This window comes from Lagenorhynchus albirostris, chromosome 8 (genome assembly GCF_949774975.1).
Source record: "Lagenorhynchus albirostris chromosome 8, mLagAlb1.1, whole genome shotgun sequence".
Taxonomy (NCBI): domain Eukaryota; kingdom Metazoa; phylum Chordata; class Mammalia; order Artiodactyla; family Delphinidae; genus Lagenorhynchus; species Lagenorhynchus albirostris.
Window position 1 is genome coordinate 84783373 of NC_083102.1, and position 27808 is coordinate 84811180.

Sequence of the window (27808 nt, forward strand, 5' to 3'; positions counted from 1 at the left end):
ACATTGATTGATTTGCGTATATTGAAGAATCCTTGCATCCCTGGGATAAATCCAACTTGATCATAGTGTATGATCCTTTTAATGTGTTGTTGGATTCTGTTTCCTAGTATCTTGTTGAGGATTTTTACATCTATATTCATCAGTGATATTGATCTATAATTTTCTTTTTTTGTAGTATCTTTGTCTGGTTTTGTTATCAGGGTGATGGTGGCCTCATAGAATGAGTTAGGGAGTGTGCCTTCCTCTGCAGTTTTTTGGAAGACTTTGAGAAGGATAAGTGTTAGCTCTTCTCTAAATGTTTGATAGTATTTACCTGCGAAGCCATCTGGTCCTGGACTTTTTTTTGTTGGAAGATTTTTAATCACAGTTTCTATTTCATTCCTTGTGATTGGTCTGTTCATATTTTCTATTTCTTCCTGCTTCAGTCTTGGATGGTTATACCTTTCTAAGAATTTGTCCATTTCTTCCAGGATGTCTGTTTTATGGGTATTGAGTTGCTGGTAGTAGTCTCTTAGGATGCTTTGTATTTCTGCGGTGTCTGTTGTAACTTCTCCTTTTTCATTTCTAACTTTATGGATTTGAGTCCTCTCCCTCTTTTTCTTGATGAGTCTTGCTAATGGTTTATCAATTTTGTTTATCTCCTCAAAGAACCAGCTTTTACTTTTATTGATCTTTGCTATTGTTTTCTTTGTTGGTATTTCATTTATTTCTGCTCTGATCTTTATGATTTCTTTCCTTCTGCTAACTTTGGGTTTTGTTTGTTCTTCATTCTCTAGTTCCTTTAGGTGTAAGGTTAGATTGTTTATTTGAGATTTTTCTTGTTTCTTGAGGTAGGCTTGTATAGCTATAAACTTCCCTGTTAGAACTGCTTTTGCTGCATCCCATAGGTTTTGGTTTGTCGTGTTTTCATTGTCATTTGTCTCTAGGTATTTTTTGATTTCCTCTTTGATTTCTTCAGTGATCTCTTGGTTATTTAGTAACGTAGTGTTTAGCCTCCATGTGTTTGTGCTTGTTACGTTTTTTTCCCTGTAATTCATTTCTAATCTCATTGCGTTGTGGTCAGAAAAGATGCTTGATATGATTTCAATTTTCTTAAATGTACTGAGGCTTGATTTGTGACCCAAGATGTGATCTATCCTGGAGAATGTTCCATGCGCACTTGAGAAGAAAGTGTAATCTGCTCTTTTTGGATAGAATGTCCTATAAATATCAATTAAATCTATCTGGTCTGTTGTGTCATTTAAAGCTTCTGTTTCTTTATTTATTTTCATTTTGGATGATCTGTCCATTGGTGTGAGTGAGATGTTAAAGTCCCTCACTATTATTCGTTACTGTCAATTTCCTCTTTTACAGCTGTTAGCAGTTGCCTTATGTATTGAGGTTCTCCTATGTTGGGTGCATATATATTTATAATTGTTATATCTTCTTGTTGGATTGATCCTTCGATCATTATGTAGTGTCCTTGCTTGTCTCTTGTAACGTTCTTTATTTTAAAGTCTATTTTATCTGGTATGAGTATAGCTACTCCAGCTTTCTTTTGATTTCCATTTGCTTGGAATATCTTTTTCCATCCCCTCACTTTCAGTCTGTATGTGTCCCTAGGTCTGAAGTGGGTCTCTTGTAGACAGCATATATATGGGTCTTGTTTTTGTATCCATTCAGCAAGCCTGTGTCTTTTGGTTGGAGCATTGAATCCATTCATGTTTAAGGTAATTATCGATATGTATGTTCCTATGACCATTTTCTTAATTGTTTTGAGTTTGTTTTGTAGTTTCTTTTCTTCTCTTGTGTTTCCCACTTAGAGAAGTTCCTTTAGCATTTGTTGTAGAACTGGTTTGGTGGTGCTGAATTCTCTTAGCTTTTGCTTGTCTGTAAAGCTTTTGATTTCTCTGTCGAATCTGAATGAGATGCTTGCAGGGTAGAGTAATCTTGGTTGTAGGTTCTTCCCTTTCCCTTTCATCACTTTAAGTATATCATACCCCTCCCTTCTGGCTTGTAGAGTTTCTGCTGAGAAATCAGCTGTTAACCTTATGGGAGTTCCCTTGTATGTTTTTTGTCGTTTTTCCCTTGCTGCTTTCAATAATTTTTCTTTGTCTTTAATTTTTGCCATTTTGATTACTATGTGTCTCGGTGTGTTTCTCCTTGGGTTTATCCTGTATGGGACTCTCTGCGCTTCCTGGACTTGGGTAGCTATTTCCTTTCCCATGTTAGGGAAGTTTTCAACTCTAATCTCTTCAGATATTTTCTCGGGTCCTTTCTCTCTCTCTTCTCCTTCATAATGTGAATGTTGTTGTGTTTAATGTTGTCCCAGAGGCCTCTTAGGCTGTCTTCATTTCTTTTCATTCATTTTTCTTTATTCTGTTCTGTAGCAGTGAATTCCACCATTCGGTCTTCCAGGTCACTTCTCCGTTCTTCTGCCTCACTTATTCTGCTATTGATTCTGTCTAGTGTAGTGTTCATTTCAGTTATTGTATTGTTCATCTCTGTTTGTTTGTCCTTTAATTCTTCTAGGTCTTTGTTAAACATTTCTTGCATCTTCCCGATCTTTGTTTGACTCCATTCTTTTTCCGAGGTCCTGGATCATCTTCCCTATCATTATTCTGAATTATTTTTCTGGAAGTTTGCCTATCTCCACTTCATTTAGTTGTTTTTCTGGGGTTTTATCTTGTTCCTTCATCTGGTACATAGCCCTCTGCCTTTTCATCGTGTCTGTCTTTCTGTGAATGTGGTTTTTCTCCCACAGGCTGCAGGATTGTAGTTCTTCTTGCTTCTGCTGTCTGCCCTCTGGTGGATGAGGCAATCTAAGAGGATTGTGCAGGTTTCCTAATAGGAGGGGCTGGTTGTGGGTAGAGCTGACTGTTGCTCTGGTGGGCAGAGCTCAGTAAAACTTTAATCCACTTGACTGCTGATGGGTGGGGCTGGGTTCCCTCCCAGTTGGTTGTTTGGCCTGAGGCAACCCAACACTGGAGCCTACCTGGGCTCTTTTGTGGGGCTAATGGCGGACTTTGGGAGGGCTCACACCAAGGAGTACTTCCAAGAACTTCTGCTGCCAGTGTGCTTGTCCCCATGGTGAGCCACAGCCACCGCCTGCCTCTGCAGGAGACCCTCCAACACTAGCAGGTAGGTCTGCTTCAGTCTCCCCTGGGGTCACTGCTCCTTCCCCTGGTTCCCAATGCACACACTACTTTGTGTGTGCCCTCCAGGGATGGAGTCTCTGTTTCTCCCAGTCCTGTCGAAGTTCTGCAATCAATTCCCACTAGGCTTCAAAGTCTGATTCTCTAGGAATTCCTCCTCCTGTTGCCGGACCCACAGGTTGGGAAGCCTGATGTGGGGCTCAGAACCTTCACTCCAGTGTGTGGACTTCTGTGGTATAAATGTTCTCCAGTCTGTGAGTCACCCAACCAGCAGTTATGGGATTAGATTTTGCTGTGATCGCACCCCTCCTACTGTCTCATTGTGGCTTCTCCTTTGTTTTTGGATGTGTGGTATCTTTTTTGGTGAGTTCCAGTGTCTTCCTGTCGATGATTGTCCAGGAGCTATTTGTGATTCTGTTGTTCTCACAAGAGGGAGTGAGAGCGTGTCCTTCTAGTCCGCCATCTTGGTTTAGGCTCCGGCAGCCATTTTCCTGTGTTAAATAAGCCTCGTTATTTTCTCTTTATGCGTGCTGATCAAAGAGTACTTAAAATGTAAAAGCATTTTCTTTCCATTTCTACTTGTTATTTGGCTAGACAGTAACATATATTACCATTCTTTTATTTTATTTTAATGATTTTAACAATCCCATCATGTGAGTGTTGAAGAAAGAAGACTTCCAAAAATGGTAGATTATTATAATAGAATCCCCTTACAAAGCTCTGACAACAAACATAAGTGTATTTGATATCTACAGATATGAGACTGATTATCATTAAATAAAATTTCAGAAAGATAAAGATAAGGTTATAAACAAAAAGTCAGGTAAGAACTATATTTGTCTCACTGCTGTCAAAGCTGAATACATTTGAAAGGATATTGTTTTCCTTTTTTTACAGTACAAGATGACATTGTTAAACATTATTTATTACTAGTGTTTAACAGATGACTTTAGATGAAATTATGTTATAATAGACAGCTAATTGTGTAATAAAAATGGACGGATCACACATTTTTTATTATCAAATTTCATATGTTCAATCTAGCTAAGTAAGATGAACTTTTAAATTATCAAGAAAAAAATTATATCCTGTGGCTGAGCTTAACTGGATCTACTATAGGCAAAAAGAGACTATTTGGTTTGATAAACCAATAAAATTAATTTTTCATTAATGTAGTCCAGAAGAAACTTCACACCATTAGGTGTGTGGTTTCTGAAAGCTTATTAAATACCATTTATTGAGTCTGTCATAATGAAAAGAGCTTAGTTCAAATTTCCATTAAGCACAACATTCATATACAGAGGTTGACAAAGTCCCCTCATTTTATTCTTACTTCACTTTCTCCAGTTTTAATTGGGCATCAAAAAACATATGAATATATTTTCAGATAGATAAAATGATAGGAATTATTATCTTTCTTTTTTCTGTTATATTACTTAGTAAGTTAGTTGGGGGCATTGGCTTAATATGTAAATAGTTAATAGCTATATGTCAACCCAGAAAAGTCATATTAATAGCTACCGTCTACTAAGCACTTGGTATGTATTAAGCATTTTACATAATTCATTTAGTCATTACCACACCACTGTATGTTAGATACTATTATTCATGTTTTACAGACAGAGAAACTTAAGGAAGCCAGGCCATCAAGCTCGTAGGCGGTAGAAATAGAGTTGCAGCCCAGGGCAGGAATTAAGAGACCTGATGCTGTCCATATTTAAGTTACACTTGACTCCTATACTCTCGGTACAACAAGATAATATTAAAATCTATACAGTGCTTGATCTTTAAACACTTTCACATATTTCTCTTCAAAACAGTCCTGTGAGGTGAATAGGATATTTACAGGTGAGGCCATTGCAGTTCAGAGATATTAGGGGAACTTTACAAAGGCAGTGAGAGGTAGACTTAATCTTCAAATGTGGTTTAAACTTCAAACGGTGGTTTGGTCTTAAAAATAACAGAGAATGATAACTGAGACTCATTGTAAGTGGCTTTCACTCTGGTGAAGCCCAAGAGGTCCATGTGAGATTGAGGAAACCAGAGTGCAGGTGGCTCCTCTCACCTATGTTACTGCTCACGGCCTAATCCACCATTTACAGGTAACTCTTATGTGAGCGTTAAGGGGAGGGTCTTACCTGCACTCGAGGTTCCCCCTTGTTACCACATAAGGAATTTCTGTAAGTAATTGAGTAAGTACCATGTTTTCATTTCTTATTGTATCACTGGACTTCAGCAGGACCTAACCTGTCCTTTTCAAGGTTTGAGACAAGACATACGTAGTTGTTATTATTAACTACCCCCATTCTCACTCACATACAACTCTAATCTTACTCATAAATATTAGTGCAGAAGCTTATTATCATTATCATGATTGCCAGAGACAGTGGCCCATGTTCAATTTCCAGAGTTGGTAAGGGCAAAGTTCAAGAAAAGTAGAGTTAGGATTAGCCCTAAGTGAGGCTAAAAGGCAACCCTTGGAGGAGACTCTTCTAGTTTGAAAACTAGGTCACCCAGAGCCGGGCTCCTGGCTCCCCACCCATATTCTCATTATCATTTCATTGCTCACTTTTTACAATATGCAAAAGATACACACACATATGTGTTTTCTTATAAAACATATTCAGCCCCTGTTTCGATGCACATAATCATTGGATTCTTTAAAAAAAATCATTTAATAATCAAAATAATGTGCTATATTTTCACAGTTTTATCTTCCAAAAACCAGCATGTAATTTACAGTGCTGTGAAAGTTTCCAGTTTCACAAATAACACTGATAATTGAGAATCACCTGGCTGAAGTAGTTACAGATTACTCAGATCTTCTCTGCAGATTCTAGGTATCCGGCAAAAGATCTTTTTCTCCCTAAGACTCATCAAAAGTACTTTTAATCTCGCTTTGTTTTCTAATTCTTCCTGCATTACTTTCTAACATATGAAAGGAATAACTATGTGTTTTATTCTTCTCTGGTCTTAACAGTGTTAGAGACTCAGTAGTCAAGAATAATATTTTTTTGATCTTTTTCTCACTCTGAACATTAGACTTGGAAACATGGGGAGGTTTGCTATTATATAAAGTTGGAATTATCTTCCTGTCGTGTTGACTTTCAAAATCTCACAGTCTTGTTCCCAATCGTGTCCATATCCCCTCACTGGCACTCTTTCCCTGACTCTGTCCTTCCTGGATAATCCTAGACATTAGTGATGTCACCTTCGTGATTCCTCACTGTTCTGAGTGTCCTTGGTAATTCTCTGACTCACCTTGACGTCAGGCCCAAAGTATTCCTGTACCCATGGCTGTGTATGTCTAACATTATATATGAGTGATGTGTATGCACAGGTTTTTGATACTGAATCATATTTTTTTGGAGTTCAGTAGACTTAGGCTATATTGTGACTTCACATTTTAACAACTCATACCTAAGTTATTAATAAATTGCAATCCAGTTCAACATACAGTATATTACAAGTCAGATTATTCTCACCCTTCCCAGCACATTGTAAGGTCTAGTTCCCTGGGTAATGTGATTCTTCACAGTCAGAGAGCATCTTGTCCATCCTCATAACACCGGGTAAGTACAATAACCAGTACATTGGAGGTAACGACTAAATGATGCTGAAATGACTGAGAATTCTAGGGAGCGCTGCAACTTTTCCTATGTGGTTAATATGGCAAAACTCATTCTGTAATCCCCCCAAGTTCAGGAATAAGGTACATCCTCCAGGATGGAGACTTTCCAAGTTATGGCCAGCCATTAGACTAAAGCCATAATGGAAGGAGGGAAACTTGAAACAAACCAAACCTCATCCCATGGCTTGGAAGTATCCTCCCCGTCTTGAAGTTCATCCTCTCCCCCGTGCCTGCTGCTCTCACGGTACCACCCACATGCAAACACACGCATGTGTGTATTCACGAGCCCCATACTCTGGCTAAGCAGGATGGATATTCCCAAACACCTTTGAATCCACTCTTCTCCTCCTAAAATGCCTCCTTCTCCATCTGGCAAAATACATCTATCCTCTTAGAATCTGCTTAAGTGTCACTTCCTTTGTGAAGCATCCCTGAACCATCAGACTAAGTTGTCTTTTCTTCTTTGGAGTCCCCACTTTGTGCATACAAATTTTCTGACCGCTTATAAAGTGACCAACTCAGCCCAATTTACCCAGGACAGTCCAGGTTTTAGGAAAGGAAGTCCCACACCCTGGGAAACGCTTTAGTCTTAGACAAACCTGGGGTGGTTCGTCATCCAACTTGTGTGCCTGCCCCGCTGGAGTATGGGCCCCCTTGGCGAAGGGGTTGTGTTGTATTCATTTTCGTGTTCCCAGTGCCTAGCACACTGATCCATTCATGAAAGGGTACATGAGACTTAAAGGACTAAAGCCAGTGAGTCAGGGTTGGCAGACAGCAGTGGAGGAGAATTGATGTAGTCTTGTCTCTTAATACTGAAAGATGTTGAAATAGTGTAGTCTTTTAGTCTCCTTCTAGCTAAACTCTATTCTCCAAGTTTATAACTCATTACTTTTGCTCAATCTCTTGTTACCTTTGATAACAATAACCTCCTCCTGCACCCCACAATAAAATTTAAGAGAGGTGTTTTATGGGAATGGGAAGGGATGGATAAAAAACATTTTTACATGCATGCCTACTGGCTCTGAAATTTTAAAAAATGAGTCTATGTATCTTGCAGGTCCTGGGGGCTTCATGGCATGATTGACAGTGCACAGTGTCATTTCTGCTGAGAGTAAAATATCAAGTTTTCCAAGTAATTGGTAAACAGTAATGGCTAAGCAATGAATCCCCCTTATACATAAGATACACATAAAATACACATTACAAATAAATGCCAACTGAATAAATTGCCACTACTACTAGGGAAGGGAAGAGAGCTCATCTATCTGAAAATATATCCACATTTGGGAAGCTCTGCCTGGTGGGGAATGGAGGACAGACTCCTTAGCTGTGAGAGTGTCAGCACGAATATAAAAATACTCTTCTCAGTTGGCCATGATTCCACCTCCCACCTGGACACTATGTCCCCAGATCAGACACCCTCATGTCCAGAAAGAGCAAGAGAAAGTAACACGTGACTCAAATCTTCCCACCCACATTCATAAAGCAAATTCACATTTCCCCCAGGTACAGTAGGGAATAATGAATGGACATTTATAGAAAGAAAATGATCACTTAAGTGTTAGAATTGGGAAGAAATCTTTCAAGAGGCAGGATTCAATTAGTCTGTTTTTAGAAAATGCTCCAAGTAAAATAGATTTAATTCTTCCATTTATCCAAAGCTCATTTTTTTAAAAATAAAGTATATTTAAAACATTAGTCTTTAATCTAGTACTTCTAAAATTTCTAGATTTTCAAAGCACTGTAAGGCATACATCATAGTATGGAAAGCCTATTTTATAGTTTTTTTTGTTTGTTTTATGTCCCCTGCTAGACTGTGTGTCTGATTGATCTTTGCCCCTACCTGCACCCACTACCAAAGTGCCTAGCAAAGACTATTTGAGAAACAAATATCTGATGAGTCACAGTAGCATTTATTGAGTACTTACATCCAGGCACTGGTCTTAAGTGATTTACTCATTTTAATTTATTTAATATGCACAACAACTTTATGAGGTGGTCTTACTTTTATCCCAGCTTTATAGATGAAAAATTCTGAAGCACAGGGAGGGTAAATAATGTGTGAAAGATCATATGCCTAGGATGTGGTGGGGCTTGGATGTGAATGCCAGCAATGTGACTGCAGTGACCAAGCTCTTAACACAGTGTCCTGCCTTCTATCGAGAGGGTTGGCCCCAGAAGATCCCTGTAGAGTTATTATCTTCTCTTAGTTTGTGAAGCAAGAGGAAGTTTTTATTCCATCTGTCTCAACTGGATAGTAGAGAAAACTTTATGGGGTCTTCTCAAAGCTTGTATTTAAATGAATAAAAATACAGACAGGGAGGGGGCAGTGTGTGTGTTTGGCTACCAGTGTAGCTACAGTTTAGGGGTTCAGATGTGAGGAAGCAACATACATACACTTTCCTGACCATCCAGGAGTATGGGAGTCAGAATTAGGGTCAAGCAAAACCTATGGAATTCCAAGCAACCTGGAAATTCATACTGTGATTCCATTCAGGAATTATTCTCTCTTTAAAAAAATATGTGCTCCCAGTAAAATAGATTTTGGGAAGCCCCAAAAGGAGCAGGTTTGCATAGAAGGGATGACATACTGAGCTGCAACCCCAAACCCCAAGCCAACCTTCCCACACCCAGTGCTGAGTAGCTGCCTCCTGGCGCTCCCATATTTTGTCCCTAATGTAGTGCTTTGCCATTTGAGCACATTTCTGTTGTAACACAGACAGCAGATCCAAGTCTTTCATGACCGAAGTGGGATGGCTTTTTCACTATCACGAGAAAGTCTTGAAAGATTCTCTGTTTTGAAAGATTCCGTGGATCATTACCCAAATGCAGATTGGTTATAGCACGTAAGTTGGCCCTAAGCTTCACCATAAGTTCTGTCACAACATGTATTTTATGGGAGAGTTAAACTGGAAAACAGCAAGATCTATGACCTTTCATGCACGCCTGTCTCCCTCCAGGCGTTTATTCAACAAATATTTATTGAGCACTGGCTACCTCATGCATTGGAGTAATTAGCGTAGCCACCTTGATCATCTTGGAAATATTTTACTCGTGGTGCAATCTCCACTTGAAAGTTGCTGTCTTCGTCTCTCACATTGAGCCAAAGATCCATTTCTAATCTGTCCGCTGAAGTCAAGACGATGTGATAGTGACCAGTGGGTACAAAAGGTGTCATTTGTGACTATGCACTAAAAGTGCCCCTCTCCAAAAACCCAGGAGAAGCCTGGTGGAGAGTTAACAGGCTGGAGTATGGAGGGAGCGCTGGTAGTGAGGGTCAGATGATGGCCTTCATCACCCAGCAGACCTGTCCTTTGTGTACTGATGGGCTCGGGATGTACGACTTTCCCCGTTTCTCCCATTGCTTCCCCACGGTGAAGGAGGTGGCAGTCACACAGGACTTTGAGCTGGGACTACCTCTGGCAGCGTATCATCCATCAGCTGCAAAGATTTCCTTCCCTCTGTTGCATGTCTCACCCTTTTGTTGGCACGTGTCCTCTCTTCTAGAGCAAAAGAGCATTTCCTAGTATTCCCCAGGGCCCTACACAGAAAAAGAGACTTCCAGTTGAATAAGGCAAGAAAGTCCTTATTCAACTACCTTCTCACACCTTCTCAGCTTCTAACTTAGGGGACTGCAACCCTCGCTGCACTACAGAGTTATCTGGGAAGCTTTTTTTTAAAAAATGTCAATGCTCGTACCCCATTCGGAGGTTGTGGCTCAGTTGAGTTAGGGTGGGCCTGAGTCCTCTCTGTTTTTGTTTGCTTTTTAAGTTCTTCAGGTTCATCCAGAGCTACAGAATACTGCCACATACGAACTTATCTTAGGTTTCCATTCCATTCCATAATGAAAAGGGGAGGTAGGAGTTAAGCTACAAATGAGTGACTGTACTGGCAAAGAGAGAAGGTGATGGAATGTCATCCTGGAATATCCTGTTCCCTTTGCCATTCCCACATGGAAGGATCTCATATCAGTAGTCTTTCTTTTTTGTAAAAGGAAATGGGGTTGTTGGGATCTATCCTCCTCAGAATATGTCTCTTACCCCCTTAGCTCTTAACACCTAAAAATTCTATTACTAAAATATGATAATAAACTAGATTGAACTAAAGAATAAGAACTCTTGGTAGCTTCTCAGGCTCCTGTTCAGTACAGAGCTGGATGAACTAGCTAATAATTCTCTCACAGAGCCTAAACAATGAGGGGGAGGACGACATTTGTCATTCACGTCCTTTTACATATTGTAAGTCCCCCAAATCCTTGCTAAAAGGACTTCAAACTATTCTTATTGGAAGCACAAGGAAGACAAGGCTTCTCTATTCAGCAACAATCATATTTCTTTGTAATAGCTCTTTTAAAGCTTGGGAGCATTTTAAATTCTAAATGAATGACTTTATTTGTGACAATGCAAATGTTCTGTAGCAATTAGCTCAGGACACTAAAGCCATCCCAGCTTCCACTCTTTGTCAGGTACAAGTCATGCCAGACGAGTTCATTGGTATTTTCATTCTCTGTGAAATGTAGAACTTCACTTTGATGGTGAATGGAATCTTGTCAACATGGTTTCCGTAAAGCAAGTGGCTATGACTTTTCTAAGGAAGTAATTATATGCAGGTAGCCAGTTGGAGGAACCCAACTGTATGGTAAATCTACCCCAGAAAGTTCTTGTAATGTATTTTCTAAGAATAAAGTTATGCATATGATGAACAACGACCTAGAAAACAGAAACAGAACAGATAGGAAATGAAGAAAGCTGATACTTTGGTACACCTCAGAACTGTTTCTGATTTCTCAAAATTAGTAACATATATTTGCAGACAAAAGTTTTAAAACACATATTCGTCATGTAACAAAAAAAATATTATCTCTCACTATGTCCAGTGCTCAGTATACAAAACTGAATAACACATGGACCCTGTATACAGGTGTGCACAGTCTAGAGAAGGAAATGAACATGAAAATCAGTTATTAAAACACAGTATGATAAGGTTACTAAATTCATTATCGTGTCATTATCATTTAGGATGTTGTATACTACATCACAGAAACACCTTTATCCAAGACCTGGAAAGAATGATCTCAGGAGAGTCAGTAACAGGAATACTATGTCCTTCAGAACGACTGTCTTGAGTTTATCTTAAATACTGTGAAGAATATAACTGGTTTCTCTTGCTTGCTGAGTTAGCAGCTTGAAAGCTCAAAGCTAATTTGCAACATAACTCTAATAAACAAATAGGATCCTATATTATTAATTTTGTCTATTGATCTTCCACCTAGACTGAACTAACTTCACCCTGGATTTTGTTTACTTTTCTTTGTTGTTGTTCTTTAAAAGGGCCTCAGATTCTCTTGACTATGAGGCAGGGTGTAAGAAAATAAATAAACTGTGATGACAGAGGTCCGTTGAAGGTTTCATGACAGCCAAGGGGAGGAGCACAACACAGGCAGAGAATGTTGCTGGGTGGGGTTGGAGAAGGAGTTATGGAACAGATGGAAAAAACAGTGTAATAGTAATGACAATAACAGCAACAGCACTTATAAATAATGGTAATAGAGAATAACTATACTTTGAAAATAAAGAACAACTATACCTTACAAGTGCGGGGTCCTCCCTGTATATCTGTACTTTGCAAACATTATTTCTCTTATCGTCACAGCAACTCCAAGAAGTAGATATTAATGTCCCTATTTTACAGATGGGGATGTTGATGCTCAGAGAATTTAGTGATTTGCCTAAGATGCCACCTCAGACTCAGGCTGTCTTGCTTCAGCTGCTACACCACTAATGCTCTCAGTCTCACGGGGAAAGAGAAGAGGCTTGATAGGGTGTTGCTGATTTGAGTGGCTCCGAGTGTATCCAGAGCAAAAGGTGCATGTGGTGATGCAGCCAAAGGAGAAGATATGGAGATGAGTAAGGGTGGAGTCAGGAAGAATGTTTCTCTAGGTAATAGGAAGATTTCAAAGAAGTTTAGTAAGAGACAATGGAGAAAAGGAAAGAGGGGCTTCGAATCTGCCCCTCCTGAAATAGAGTGGTGCTGTCAGAGTTTATGGAGTTAAGGAAGCTTTGAAAGCTCATACTGTAGTTCACTACACACCACAGATCATGGTGACTCCTTGGTGACAAGAGCAGTACAGCAGATTTTACTTCCAATGGAAAATAATCTTATGTAAGACACATTTACTTTGAACCCCGTACCAGTGAGTAGCATTACCAAAGAACGTTATAAGCACCCCTTTCCTAAATAGCATCCTAACCTATACCAGCGGCAATATTAGCGAGAGGTTCTGGTGCTTTTAAAGACCCTCCCCCCGGTAAAGCCTCCTCTCTGGACTCAAAATGAGGACAGTGTCAGTGATGATAAGATGATGATGGTGTTGGCCATGATGATAACAGGCTGCTGCTAGTTACTGAGCATGTCTATGCTTGAAACCCTGGGCCAATATTCATTATTTCATTGAATCCTCACAACTGCCCAGGAGGAAGCCAATACTGTGCCCATCTCAGAGATGCAGACACTGAGGTTCAGACTCAGTAACCTGTGCAAGGTCACACAGCAAATCAAGGGGCAGAGCTGGATTTTGAATCCAGGGCTCGGTGACTCCAGAGCCTGTGTGGCAGCAGCTCCCCTGCCCCGACCTCCTGAGGAAGTAACTAGACACTGCAGTCGTCTTACTGTGTTTCTGACAATCGCTTTTCTGTCTCACCAGGAATTATCTGACTTATACTAACAGAAAATTGGTTGTTGAGATTTTGTTTCTTTTACCTCCTTCCTTTCCTTACGAGTATTTATAGACCTAAAATAAGAGGATTGCGTGTGCACATTATGTGTACACTCGTCCATGTGAAATCATACATTGAAAGGAGAAGGTATGTAAGGTAAAGGATGAATTTTGGAGGCAGATGTGGTCCATTCCCAGCGTTTTCACTTCTAGGCACGTGATTTAGAGCAAGTCATTTGACCTCTTGTGTGTCAGTCTCATCACCTTTAAAATGGGGATAATTAGAATTCAAGACTGTTGCCATGAGACTTGACTGAGGAAATTTGTATATAGTACCTGGCACAGAGTTAAGTACTGAGTAATTGTTCATTCCTCTTCTAAGCCCTCTCTCCTCTTCATGCTCTCACACAATAATCCTGTTTTTGTTTGTACAAAGAACCAAAATCAGTGTACATGCCACCGCTCTAGTGGGGCATGTATACGTAGAGAAAGAGCTACTTGACACTGCTGCTAGGCAGGGTTATGGTTCCCAGCCTCTCCATGGACAAGAAACTCTAAACTTTATACAGGAATGCATCACACTGTAAGAATACTATAAGGAATTCTTAAACTCTAAGCTCTTGGTTTAGCTGATCCACACTTGCTTAAAGATGCTCTGTGTCTGATATCTAGAAGTTTATTGTCTCACTAGGGAGAATGTAAATACTCTGCTTTTGACTGATCTCAGTATCAATCATCCTACAGGTATTCCACAACTCCTAAATATCCTTAGGAGTGTTTCCGCACAGTCCTTTAATCCAAGTCTGTCTGATTCTAAAATGTGTGGACTTCAGTTGCTCTAAGAGTAAAGCAATCAGTGAATAGACCTTATACTTATGTGGTTGGATATTGGGACTTTACAAAGCTTAGAAACACTTTACAAATACGTTTTTCTTCAGCACCATTTGGTATAAATTTCATTTGTTGGCCATTTATTTGAATGCACCAAACTCGTCTCAAACTAACACGGTAGACCAGAAAGCTAGTTCACGTTCTAGTTCTTTTGGCTCAATCATGCATAACTTAAATACAATACCGTATGATAGAGCCATTGAGGGCTCTGCTCTTGTCAGGGAAATGCGTACCGTACACAGGCCAGCCCCAGCAGAGGCCTGACTGCGTGCTGGTGGGGTATTCAGCTAGAGCTATTCATATGTTCTCTTAAATGACTTTGCCCCACTGTTACCCTAATTTGAAATTTTATTTTTCAGCCACATAAATAGAAGAACACAGTTTGAAAACCCTGTCCTGGAAGCAAAAAGGAAGCTACAGCAGCATAACATGCCCCACACAGAACTTGGAACAAAGCCCCTGCAGGCCCCAGGTTTCCGAGGTTAGTACCTGTCAGCACGCAGTGTTTCAGAGAGAAAGACTGTATCGAACTGCCTGCTCTCCAAATAGGCCTTTATCTTGGACCATTTCATATAATTGATTTGCTTTCCCCAGACCCCTCAATTAGCTTTAGCTGGGTGTTTGCTCTGTCTCCAGACTCATGCATTTAGCACTCACGAGTGAATGTAACGCCTCGGGTAGCACCTTATAGGAATTTACAGCACGTCGCCAGGTAGAGCTGAAAGGGTATGACCTAAGTTTGTCCTCAAATGACCAAGCACAAGAATGAGGCTTGTTCTCCTTTGTGACAGTAGACAGCTACTCATCGACAGTACCTAGGCCCAAACCCGCCTGCCCCCGCGCCGCCCGGGAGCGGTCGCGCAGCGTGAGTGACCTGTCTTACTATGGGCGCCATCTCGCCTGGAGGCCCGGGCGCACCGGTATGTCCTGGGTCGCTTGCTGCACCTCACTTCACCCTGGAGCCACACACGGGGATGAGGTGCTGCACGCACTTTTCACATCTTAGTGGGCTCTCACTCACACGTGAAAGCACGAAGGAGGCTCTGGCAGTCGGGAAGTCTAGATATGCCTACGGCTGATTTCACACCATATCACTACAGCACGATAAGGATGAATGTAAAGGTCTCACTGTTGAACTTCTCTCCAAATTGTAAACTTTACTTTCATAAAGGAAACGGAGGTGACAAGATTATGTGTGTTTTTATTTATATTTTAAAGAAGTGCTCTGTCTTCTTCACAAAGATCTATGAGATGTGTAAATAGACAAAGTAAAATTCCAATAGAATGACTCATGACTTTATAGTTTGTCCATTACACATCACCTAAAATGGAACACCAGCAGACAGAATACTTAACTAAGTCACCATGTACAGTGTGGCTGTTTTAAATAACAAATCATATCACCCAAAATGGAACAGCTAAAAAAATATATAAAATACTTGACAGCGGTAACATTTAAAGCAGATGTTAATTCTAATTCCTAGTATGACTATTATTTTTCAAGCATTTAATATATGTAGTAATATACTTACTACCGATCATAGCTGAAAAAGCATGTTAAATAACAAATTACTAGTTAAAGCTCTATGAGTGGGTTCAAGTTCTGTTCAGATTATTTAGGTATATGATGTGAACATGTCAACATATTATGACAAAATATGTTACCTTTACATTCATAATTTAGAGATATTGGCTTGCGTCTTGCTCACATTTTAGAGTATACTAAACGCTCTCAGGTCAGTAGAAATGGATTTATCTGGTTATCTTTATAGCATCTCATAATATAAGCAAAAGCTAACTCAGTCCCACATCCAGGCATTCTTTCTAAACAATTTAGACATTTGAAGAGGTGCTAATATTCCACTGGTCCTATTTTTTTGGAAACAACATAGTACATTTCGGTCTTCTAGTCCTATCCCTTCAAGGTTTGGGGCAGCACCGGCCACTCACACATACCTCCTACCTGGACCTTTTCAGAACAAGAGAAATGTATCCAGATGTGTCTGGATGATTTTAGGCTCTGCTTTATCTTCACCTTGTTGATTCAGCCCTTTTTAAGCACAAGAAGGTGAATTTAGTGAACGGAAACAATGATGACAAAAAAATCTCTCTCCAAACCAAGCAGCTCTTTCACCTTTCCCTGCATGCTTGGGACTGCTCTGCATTTGTGGGAAGTGCTTAGAGGTGCGCTCCTGAAGTCACACCTGCTTGCATTTACTATAATTAACCCCACAGTTACCCCTGGGATTGCTGCTCAGTGGCTGGCTTTTCCCCATGTAAGAACATGCCTTAACTGTGCTTTTTCTTTTTTAACTTCTGTCGGCCAATGTAGAAAAACCACTCTTTACCCGGGATGCATCCCAGTTGAAGGGAACATTTCTCAGCACCACACTAAAAAAGAGCAACATGGGGTTTGGATTTACCATCATTGGTGGAGATGAGCCTGATGAGTTTCTGCAGGTGAAAAGCGTGATTCCCGATGGGCCTGCAGCTCAGGACGGAAAAATGGAAACAGGTAAGTTCCATAATACTTTAGAAAATTGTTTTGCAACCTTTTTCCTAAGGCAAATATGAAGAGCTTCTTTCTGTGTTTTTAATTTGAAGGTCAAAGGTCACTTCACTTTAGGACAACCACAGATTATGTCTCCCCTAAATTTAATAATAATCAAATTGAAGTATTTCTGGAAACAAATTTAAATACCATTTTTGTCTCATTTTTCTGACTGCCCCTTCTATTTGCTAGATTCAGTGCACCCTTGAGATTGACACTTTTCTAATTTATTTCTGGAGTCCCTTCTCAGGGGTGTGATTAACATTTCATACTTTTCTTGCTTATGTTCAGCTATTGTTATTTTTTAAATCTGTATTAATCTTATAGTATTCTCATGCTGAATTGCCCAGGTTAGTTATATTTAAATATGCACGCTCATCTCATAGAAAAAAATGTTAATGATATTCATCTTTATATATCCCCATACAATGTTTTAATATATAAGGTTTTTTTCTCTAGTCCTTATGAATGAATTTTCATATGCAGTTACTTGGATATCTATCAAATTATAATCAAAATTCATTTAACATGGAAATGCACAGGCAAATTGTTAAGGGCAAGAAAATATAAAAGGTGCACAGAGACAGAGAAAAAAGTAATGAACTAAGTCTGATTTTGTAGTCTGATTTTAAATTCTCCTACCTGGTCCATGACTTGGAATTAGTCCCATAATTTATAAATACTATTTTCCTTGTCTGGAAAATAAAGAAGAAATCAAATTTGATCTTATTTAAATAATAATCAAATACTGATTTAAGAATATTGGAGTACTGTTTTTGAAATGCCTTAGAAAATTACAAAGTGTAATAACTATATATCACCATTTCACACTTTTCCCAACATTGATATAATTTATGATGTTAATTTACTAAAGTCAATGGGTCCTAGAAGATACAGAAATTAGAGAATTACTTTTGAGGAAAAATTATGCCATTTGTATGCTCCATATATTTACAAATCGTTATTCCGTGGTTTTTAAAGTGGTTTATGTATGAAGAAACAACATAAAATTGAGGTCTTCATCTGACATTTTTCATTTTAAAAATGACTGTTTATTAAATGGTTCCTATAGAAATAACATCTTTTCAAGGTCACCTAATGAGTATATTTGTCACTGCCAGTCACTAGTGAGTAATAATATATTTAATAGATGTTACATTTCCTTGAAAGTTGAGTAAAGTTTCAAAACTAACTAACCACATTTTTCAAATGCTACTGTTGTAAAGATCATGTGTACATAATTTTCTGCAAGTTAGAGAGTATCTAACTCTGCTGTTCATCTGGTGAGATTTTACTAAGCAGCCACACTTTCATGTTGCCAAAAATCACAAAAAAACATCAAATGACTCAATTAAAAATCATCCTATCACCCACAATTAGAATACGAGGAAACTGTGGATTTAATACCAACTTAGTAGAGGGAAAAGGATCCCCAATGCTTTTGAACTATAGTGAAATATTTAACAAACCCATTTCTTCTTTTCTTGTGTCAATATTTTTTTATTGAAGTATAGTTGATTTATAATGCTGTGTTAATTTCTGCTGTACAGCAAAGTGATTCCATTATACATACCTATATATATATATATTATTTTTTTATATTCTTTTCCATTATGGTTTATCATAGGATACTGAATATAGTTCTCTGTGTTATACAGTAGGACCTTGCTGCTTTTCCATTCTATACATAAAAGCTTACATCTGCTAACCCCAACCTCCCATTGCATCCCTCCTCCAACCCCCTGCCCCCTGGGCAACCACCAGTCTGTTCTCTATGTCCGTGATTCTGTTTCACAGATAGGTTCATTTGTGTCATATTTTAGATTACACATATAAGTGATATCATATGGTATGTGTCTCTCTCTTTCTGACTTACTTCACTTCGTATGATGATCTCTAGTTGCATCCATGTTGCTGGAAATGGCATTATTTCATTCCTTTTTGTAACTGAGTAGTATTCCATTGTGTGTGTGTGTGTGTGTGTGTGTGTGTGTGTGTGTATATATATATCACATTTTCTTTATCCATTCATCTGCCAATGGACATTTAGGTTGTTTCCATGTCTTGGCTATTGTGAATAGTGCTGCTGTCAACAGAGGGGTGCATGTATCTTTTTGAATTATAGTTTTGTCTGGATATATGCCCAGGAGTGGGATTGCTGGATCATATGGTGATTCTGTTTTTAGTTTTCTGAGGAACCTCCATACTGTTTTCCACAGTGGTTGCACCAACTTACATTCCCATCAACAGTGTAGGAGGGTTTCCTTTTCTCCTAACCCTCTCCAGCATTTGTTATTTGTAGAGTTTTTAATGATGGCCATTCTGACCTGTGTGAGGTGGTACCTCATTGTAGTTTTGATTTGCATTTCCCTAATAATTAGCAATGTTGAGTATCTTTTCATGTGCCTCTTTGGCTATCTGTATGTCTTCTTTGGAGAAATGTCTCTTTAGGTCTTCTGCTCATTTTTTGATTGGATTGTTTGTTTTTTTGTTGTTGAGTTGTATGAGTTGTATGAAATTAAACACTTGTCAGTCGCTTTGGTTGCAAATATTTTCTCCCATTCTGTAGGTTGTCTTTGTTTTGTTTGTGGTTTCCTTTGCTGTGCAAAAGCTTGTAAGTTTAATTAGGTCCCATTTGTTTATTTTTGTTTTTATTTCTATTGCCTTGGGAGACTGACCTAACAATTTATGTCAGAGGATGTTTTGCCTATGATCTCTTCTAGGAGTTTTATGGTGTCGTGTCTTATATTTAAGTCATTAAGCCATTTTGAGTTTATTTTTGTGCATGGTGAGAGGGTGTGTTCTAACTTCATTGGTTTACATGTGGCTGTCCAACTTTCCCAGCACGACTTGCTGAAGAGACTGTCTTTTTCCCGTTGTATATTCTTGCCCTCTTTGTTGAAGATTAATTGACTATAGGTGTGTGGGTTTATTTCTTTACTCTCTATTCTGTTCCATTGATTCATATGTCTATTTTTGTGCCAGTACCACGCTGTTTTGTTTACTGTAGCTTTGTAGTATTGTCTGAAGTCTGGGAGGGTTAGGCCTCCTGCTTTCTACTTTTTCTTCAGGATTGCTTTGGCAATTCTGGGTCTTTTATGGTTCCATATGAATTTTAGGATTATTTGTTCTAGCTCTGTGAAAAATGTCATGGGTAATTTGATAGGGATTGTAATAAATCTGTAGATTGCTTTGGAAAGTATGGCCATTTTAACAATATTAATCCTTCCAATCCAAGAGCATGGGATATCTTTCCATTTCTTTGAGTAATCTTCGGTTTCCCTTATTAATGTTTTATAGTTCTCAGCATATAAGTCTTTCACCTCCTTGGTCAGGTAACAAACCCATTTCTTTTCGTAATAAAAAAACCCAGTTATTTTTTTCTCTTGCCCAATCCACTATTCTGTGTTTCAAAACTAGAAAAGACTTCTTTCAGTGTACACTTAAAAGACAAAATAAAATCAAAAGGTTTGCACAATAAGGCGTTTTTCCTTCTCACTCATTTTCCTAGTTTGCCACACTCACACAGTCTAAGTTAGCCTACTCAACAACAAAGTCAAAGCTTTATTTAGAATTTAGCAGATTTTCTGCACTTAAGATAATCACAGAACGGTCCTAATAGAAAGAGAAGGACCTAGGATTTTATTCTATTCACTGTTTCCTATTTATTCTTCTATTTATTCATTCAGCAAACACTTGTTAAGCTCCTTCCTTTCACAGTCATTGCTGTCCACCAGGACTACAAAGGTGGAAATGACAAGGGCCAGGCTCTTGAGGAGTTTACATCCAGGAGGGGCTTTGGATATATAAACAAGTAAATGTAACACAGTATGAATAGGATGAGTCTGTAATAACCATGATGTTGGCACTAAGTCAGGAGAGCTGGGCAAGGGCACAACTGAATTTTTTTTAAAGTGTGTTTCTAACTATATAATTTTATTAGGCTTTTTAGGGATGATAATTTCTCTCATCAGAAAAGAAAATAAAATGTTGAAATCCACTGCTTATTAAATAGTCAAAAATACTGTGTTTATTTTTAATCATGATATGATTTAAAGTAAAATGTAAACATTTTTCTGTAGCATTCCACAAGTTATAGTAGAGGGAATGGCTTCTCAGTTCAGTTCAGCAAGTATTTAGTGAATACCCGTATGTGCCATGCATTCTGATAATTACTTGGGATGCAGAAACAAGTGTTTCTTTTCTTAAGAAGCTTACAGTATAGAAATAATGAGTGATATGTTAGTGAATATTTATAACAATGCAAATACAAATATGTACAAAGTCCAGAAATAGTACAGAGGAAAGGGGGGTCAATTCCATTGAGAAGAGCTTAGGGAAGGCCTCATAGAAGATGATGTCTGACAGAGTTTTGAATGATGAATAGGTGTTTGCTGAGTGGACAAGTGAAGAAAGCTAGAGGAAGAAGAAACAGCAATGTGCAAAAGCACAGTAGTGGGAAATACCTAGGAAAAGATTTATATGCCATCTCAGTGTAGGCTAATATTTTGCCTTCAGTGGGTGTTTATGTGAAGTATCAAGCACAACAATAATTATAACTGATAAAGATGAACTTTTCAGGCTTGTCGCAAGCATCAAGGAACAGTATATAGTCATATATCGTCAAACAGAAAACATATAAATGCATGAATACCTATATATAAAACCTTTCTCATGTAAATTTTTAACTAATTCATCATAGAGATTTACTCTATGGTTGATGTTTTCTTTACTTGTAAATCCCTAGAACCTGAAACAGTGCCAGGCAAATAGCAGTTACTCAATAAATGTTGGCTTGTTGGATGGATGGATGGATGCGTACACTTAGAAATTAAAAAGTGAAATTTGAATTAGCTGAATTCCACTTTTCCAATATAGCCTAGTCAATGCTAATCGACCGATAGCTTACCATTGAAGCAAAAACAAATCATCTTTCCAGTTTCTGGATGAAATTTAAAAGACAAGTACATGTTAGGGACAAGATTAATTTCCTTTTTTGTAATGATTTCATCTATAAATGAATGTCAAGAATTAACAAAAATAATAGACACTACAGATATAAACAATAAATCATTGATATTTAAAAGGTGAGCAATGTCACTTGACATTGAAATAATCACGAAAATATTTTAATCAACTTTTCTAGCTCTAGATCATCTCTAGTTTAGGCAAAGAGATGTCAGTAGTTTGGACACAAAGAAAAATCCATTCTACTAAAGTTGACTTAGGGTCCTGTACTATAGAAACAAGGGTAGGGTGGTCCGTTCTCAGTCAGCACTGATTCTAGGAAGCAATGGAGACAGGAGAGATGGAGGACACTGTGCCCCTCACCAGTTTTTTAACAACTAATTGAGCCAATCCCCAATGGTCCTATAATGTTCCAGAAGACACTTTCTTAGAAGAAATTACCATAGTGCCCAGAAACCATCCGACTTCTGATTATTAAGGATTCACGACATCCCAGCAATCATTTGTAGACACCAGAGATCCTGATAACATTCTTTAAACTATTTTAAAAATCAAGATTGATGTAACAAGGCTTATGTAGAAACTGCAGAGTCTAAAACATACTTATCTATCATCCTTCCATTAAAAAGCTTCCCTCGTTACATGGTGTTTCATGTTTCTCCCCAGGCTAATTTTTGAATCCAGGCTTATGGTTTTCAACAAATGTAAGAGCAAGGGAAGTTGACCCTTCCATGAGGTTCTCCTATAGATGGGTTGAATTATGAGGTCAGTCACATCCCATTAGTTTTTATTTGCCCTCTTCTAATAGTTATTCACTTTATTAGTAGAATGGCAACAAACTGGAAAACCAACACCCTGACATTCTCTAACTCCTGGCATTTCTCCATTTGAGCAGATTGATGTTATTGCTTTTCCTGGTTGCTACCTCTTTATTAGCTTCTCTAAAAGGGACACAAGATTAACTTTGTCAGAATCACTTGGGGAGCTTTTTAAAGATGCAGATTTCTGTGCCCCTAGACCTGCTGATTCCAAGTTTCTTGAAGTAGTGCTGGGAATGTGCATTTATATACTTTTAAAAATGGTCAAAGCAATACAGGCACATGGTAAATAATAATAATAACATCGAAATATTTATAATGCATAAAAATTTCTCTTGTCCTGCCCTTGCTGTCTCAGTTTAACAGTTCTAGACATGACCTATATTTACTTCCTTTCAGAAGAAATGAAGCTTTAACTCCCTTATCCCCCACTTGCCCTCCCCCAATCTCCCAATTGAGTTTTAAAACTACTTTTAGTAATATTCATACAGGTTTTGCATTATCATGGCTTTGTAAATTTGTTCACTGACCCCGGTGGTCTATCATTAATACATTTTTTCCCTGTAAAGGGCTTTGTGGAGTTTTACTTTGTTTTTTTTTTGGCAGTCTCTTTCTTAAAATGATACTTTTTTTCCCCCAGAGCACCATCATATTAGGTCCTTAGAGGGTCCTCCTTTTTCTGGGCATCTTTTGTCCTCATTCTCCTCTCTGCGCTGGTTGTACAGCTGACATCTGGGGACTTTCCATTATGTCTCTCCCAAGCAGAGTCCACTGTTATCCACATCCATATCCTCTTTTGTCGTGGATGCTTATTTTACTAGAGCATAGCCCTCATATGTCTTTTGATCTTGGATTGTCTGTATTTAAAAGTGGAACACTGAAAAAGTTGCTTGGGACTTCTGTGTCTGTGGCGGAGTTTGAAGACTGGTCAAATGTTACCTGAGGTTATTAGGCAGAGGCAGAATATGAAAGTCTATTAAATAGGGTCCTTTTTTGGAGACACCCTCATCTCTGACTTAGGGTAGGTGGTGAGAGTTCTGCATGCAGATGTAGCAGGGCAGATCCTCTATATACTTGTATCCAATGTTTCCTAATCCCAAGGCTTTCTGCAATTCTGCAAAGCAATAGAGAGTCCTTCTTATCCATGTTTCCCTTTCTTCCAAAAGCACACTAGAACAGGAAGCAGGAAATTCTTTCTGTAAAGGGTCAAGTAGTAAATATTTTAGACTTTGTGGGCCAAGTGGTCTCTGTCACAGCTGTTTAAATCTGTCATCATGAAAGCAGCCAGGGATGGCACGTGAACAAGTGAGTATGGCTGTACTTCAATAAAACTGTATTTACAAATACATGCAGCAGCAGGATTTGCTCCATGGGCCATAGTTTGCCATCCCCTGCTCTAGAATATACCTTCCAAAGCCATGATACATCAGTTATCATGCCTTTATCCATATTCCATATTCTAAAATTCTCTTGAGCTGTCTTGTTTTATAAGGGCCCCTCTCTGTCAAAATGGCCCCTCTCCCCTTCTCTTCGTTGCTGTGGGTTTATTCATTTTAAAGTCTTTGTTAAAGGGGATAGCCATATATGTTCAGTCTGTCATGTTGAACTACAAGTCTTAGAATCTGCATTTTTACACCCACTGAAGTTTGAGAACCACCGCATGTAGTAGTAGCAAGAAGACTCCTTTCCCGCTTACTGTACAGCTTGGCAAACGTTCTCCATCCTAGCCTGACCCTCTCTCAAACAAGCCTCTGCTCAGAATTTCTTTGAAGGAGTGTTTATGAATATTCCTGGGGACTAAGTTTTGAGGTAGAGTCTGTGGCTATCTGCTCAGTAGAACAAAGCTAATTAATCTGTATGTTTATCTTTCATATCAGGCTAGGACATTGAACTATGTGCAATTTCTCATTCTTTGGGATGTTAGCACTCTTTGGGGTATTCTATCTCATGACTGCACTCTCTGAAATTTTAGTTACCTTTTAGCTCTCTATGGAACAGCAGAGATTAACCTGGGGCCGTGAGTGCTGTGTGGACAGATGACCACCCTACTCTCAACGTGACAGCTATTGCCCCTCTTAGGGCTGGCCCTTCAGTAATGCATTTCCATCTAATGGTTACCCAGTGGTTTCCCACGCTGCCTTACCACAGTGTTCTTTGGTCCTCTCTAACCATTATTAGCTCCTTAGCAGTTTGATGAAATCCTACACTTGTTAATTAAACATCTCCTGAGAAAAATCTATATGTATGAGAAAGCCCGAGAAGTAATTCAGAAGTGTTTTCTGTGTCATGTTTTCCCACCTCATAATCAACTTACACCCAGGGCAGGCTTCCTTTTGAATTTTGAGCACACACTGCGATGGTCTCTCCCATGACTCCTCTCTCACTGATTGGCTGCCTTATAAAAACATCCTAGTGAATCAGCCAGTGCTTCATCACCACCCACCTCCACAAATAAGTGTTCACACTTAGGTAGTGTAAACCACTTAGATGGTTCTGTCAATTGCCGGAAGCAAATTAAGTAATGTCACCTTTCTATTCTTTGAAGTACCTGTGTGGTTTTCTAATGCCGCATTGCAAACCATGCCAAAACTCGGTGTTTTAAAAGCGCAGTCAAACGTTTGCTCAAGGTTCCGGTTTCTTGCCTGGGATGGGCTGGGTGTTTCTCACCCACTAGTCTCACGCTGGGAGCGTTGTGCAGCTGCCACCATCGGGATCTCCCGAGTGGCTGGAATGTGCAAGGGGAGGCCTCAGCCGGGATGGATAGGACTCCTCAGGGCTGGTGCAGCATCTCCGTCTCCATGCCGTCTCAACAGCAGCATGGCTGAACCAGTTTACATGGCGGCTTAGGGTTCCAAGAGAGCAAAAGGGAAAGCCGTCACGCCTCTCAAGGCCTAGCCTGGGACCGGCATAATGTTATCAAATCAAGTCACTCGTCAGCCCAGATAAAAGGGGAAGGAAACTAAGCCCCACATTTTGATGAGAGAAGTGGCCAAAAAAAAAAAAAAAGTCCCTAGTCATCTTTTCATCTACTGTAGTATCCTTCCTATGGCTTCTTTGTTTCTGACTTCCTTGAGTTTGTTCAAAGTGCCCTGAGAAAATTATCTTTGACTTTCATGGGCATTCTACCTTCTCCCAGTCTTCTGGCACGTGTTGATACTGTTTTTGCCTTCCAGTTCTCTATCGTGCTATGAATAAATAATAGTGCATCATAATAACACATCCAGAGATGAAGAGCAGCAAAATCACCAGGCCTCTAGCTCTGTCTTTCTAATAAAAATAAAGGAAGTGGTTGCAGCAATTCAGTTTGAAAGACCTTCAAAATATTCATACTCAAATCCAAGTTAGATAATTTTCTAAACGATCCCTTGATATTAACGTCATTTTTGCCTTTTTAGATGTTTAATGAGCTTTAGATGCTTCCAAAAACATCTTGTGTTCTCTAAAAGCCAGAAAATGGAATTGAATTTCTAGCCAGCTGACCAGTACTAATATCTCCCATAGAGAAGAAATAAACTGTGCTTGTTTAGCTTGTCACAATATATTTACTCGTGGTCCTTTCCAAACACACCTAAGTTTCAGAACCTCACTTCATTTTGTTGAAATACCTAACATCCCCACTGCTAGTGATGTACCCTTCAGATCAATAACAGGACAGCTCAGAGCGAGGGTGAGAGCCACACGAAACACTTCCTATCCACTGTTCTTCTTCCATGACGATATGCGGGTGATACAGATGCCATAGTCGACAGAATACTTGATTTTGGCTACAAACCTAACCACTTGAAAGGATTAAAAAATGTGTTGCATCAGTTCTTAAAATTATGCTATGCTTCATCAATAACTCATTTAGTTTTTTAAAAAGAGACCTTTGTGGGCTTCCCTGGTGGTGCAGTGGTTGAGAGTCTGCCTGCCGATGCAGGGGACACGGATTCGTGCCCCGGTCCGGGAGGATCCCACGTGCCGCGGAGCGGCTGGGCCCGTGAGCCATGGCCGCTGAGCCTGCGCGTCCGGAGCCTGTGCTCCACAACGGGAGAGGCCACAACAGTGAGGGGCCCGCGTACCACAAAAAAAAAATAAAAATAAAAAGAGACCTTTGTAACCCAAATAAATGCTATTACAGTACCTCTTTTTTTTTGCACATTTCTGTCTTTTTTTTTCTTTGTAAATGCCTGTACAGTGCTGTTTATGCCATCTTCATATAAAATCAGTCTAGATAAAAGATCACTTGAGAAGGGATAACTTCTATACAAGTCCTATCCTAGTTCTCTTCTGTGCCCCAGGATTAAGGACTTTATTCCCATTTTAACACAGATGTAGCAAAGTTTGCTGCTTTAATTTTTTTTTCTAGTTTCAGTATTGATATCCATCTGGATAAGTCACACGGTAATTGAGTTACAATATTCATGACAACTGTACCTATTAACATCATGACAATCAATGCACTTAAATGTGCTCATGTCACTATTATTTGTAAGTTATTCTGCACAAAAGCCTTACATTAATTTGCAGTACAGGTTCACTGGCCCTCCTAGGAGCTAAAGGAGAAAGTGGGTGAGACCTCCACTCAGCCTAAGAGCAGCGCTCAGAATGGTGTTAGTTGTTGTAACACCAGGGATGTTTAGAGTACCCTTACTGGATACGAAGTTGGCATTTTAAGAATCTGAAAGCTTCTTATTTAAGTTTAATGGAAATGGACTGGAGATTATAGGGTTAGCATTTTTCATGCCTGCTCCCTGGAGAAGGTTGTTGGATGTCAGTATATTTGTTAGGGAAAGGTGTTCAGCTTAAGTTAGATGCACTTGAAATAAAGGTATTATCTAAATGCAATTAAGAAGTTTTTATCACTTTAACTTTTTAGGTCTGAGGCCAGATAACCGATACCCTTACTTATAAATGAACCAAAAAGTATCCAAATAGACACAGAAATTTACCAGATTCTGGTGTCTGGGTTAGCATATGTATTCTCATAGACAATGTCAGATTCATTCAGTTCCTGCTGCTCTCTCTCCTTTCACTAATGGAACTGCACCTTTGGTTCATCAGGAAACAATCTGCTTTTTTATAAAAGGTGCTTATTTTTATCCATCCCCTCCCCCAAAT

The 27808-nt window shown here is 39.0% G+C and overlaps 1 protein-coding gene across 1 annotated transcript in view; it reads left to right on the plus strand.

Annotated features, from left to right (window-relative positions):
* Positions 1–27808, plus strand: part of MAGI2 (membrane associated guanylate kinase, WW and PDZ domain containing 2) — a gene marked incomplete at its 5' end in the record, with an annotated part of 1082576 nt that overhangs the window by 746262 nt on the left and 308506 nt on the right. The window contains 2 exons of the mRNA XM_060156186.1: positions 14731–14852; positions 16704–16886. Coding sequence (XP_060012169.1) covers positions 14731–14852; positions 16704–16886 — 305 coding nt within the window. The remainder of the gene's footprint in view (positions 1–14730; positions 14853–16703; positions 16887–27808) is intronic.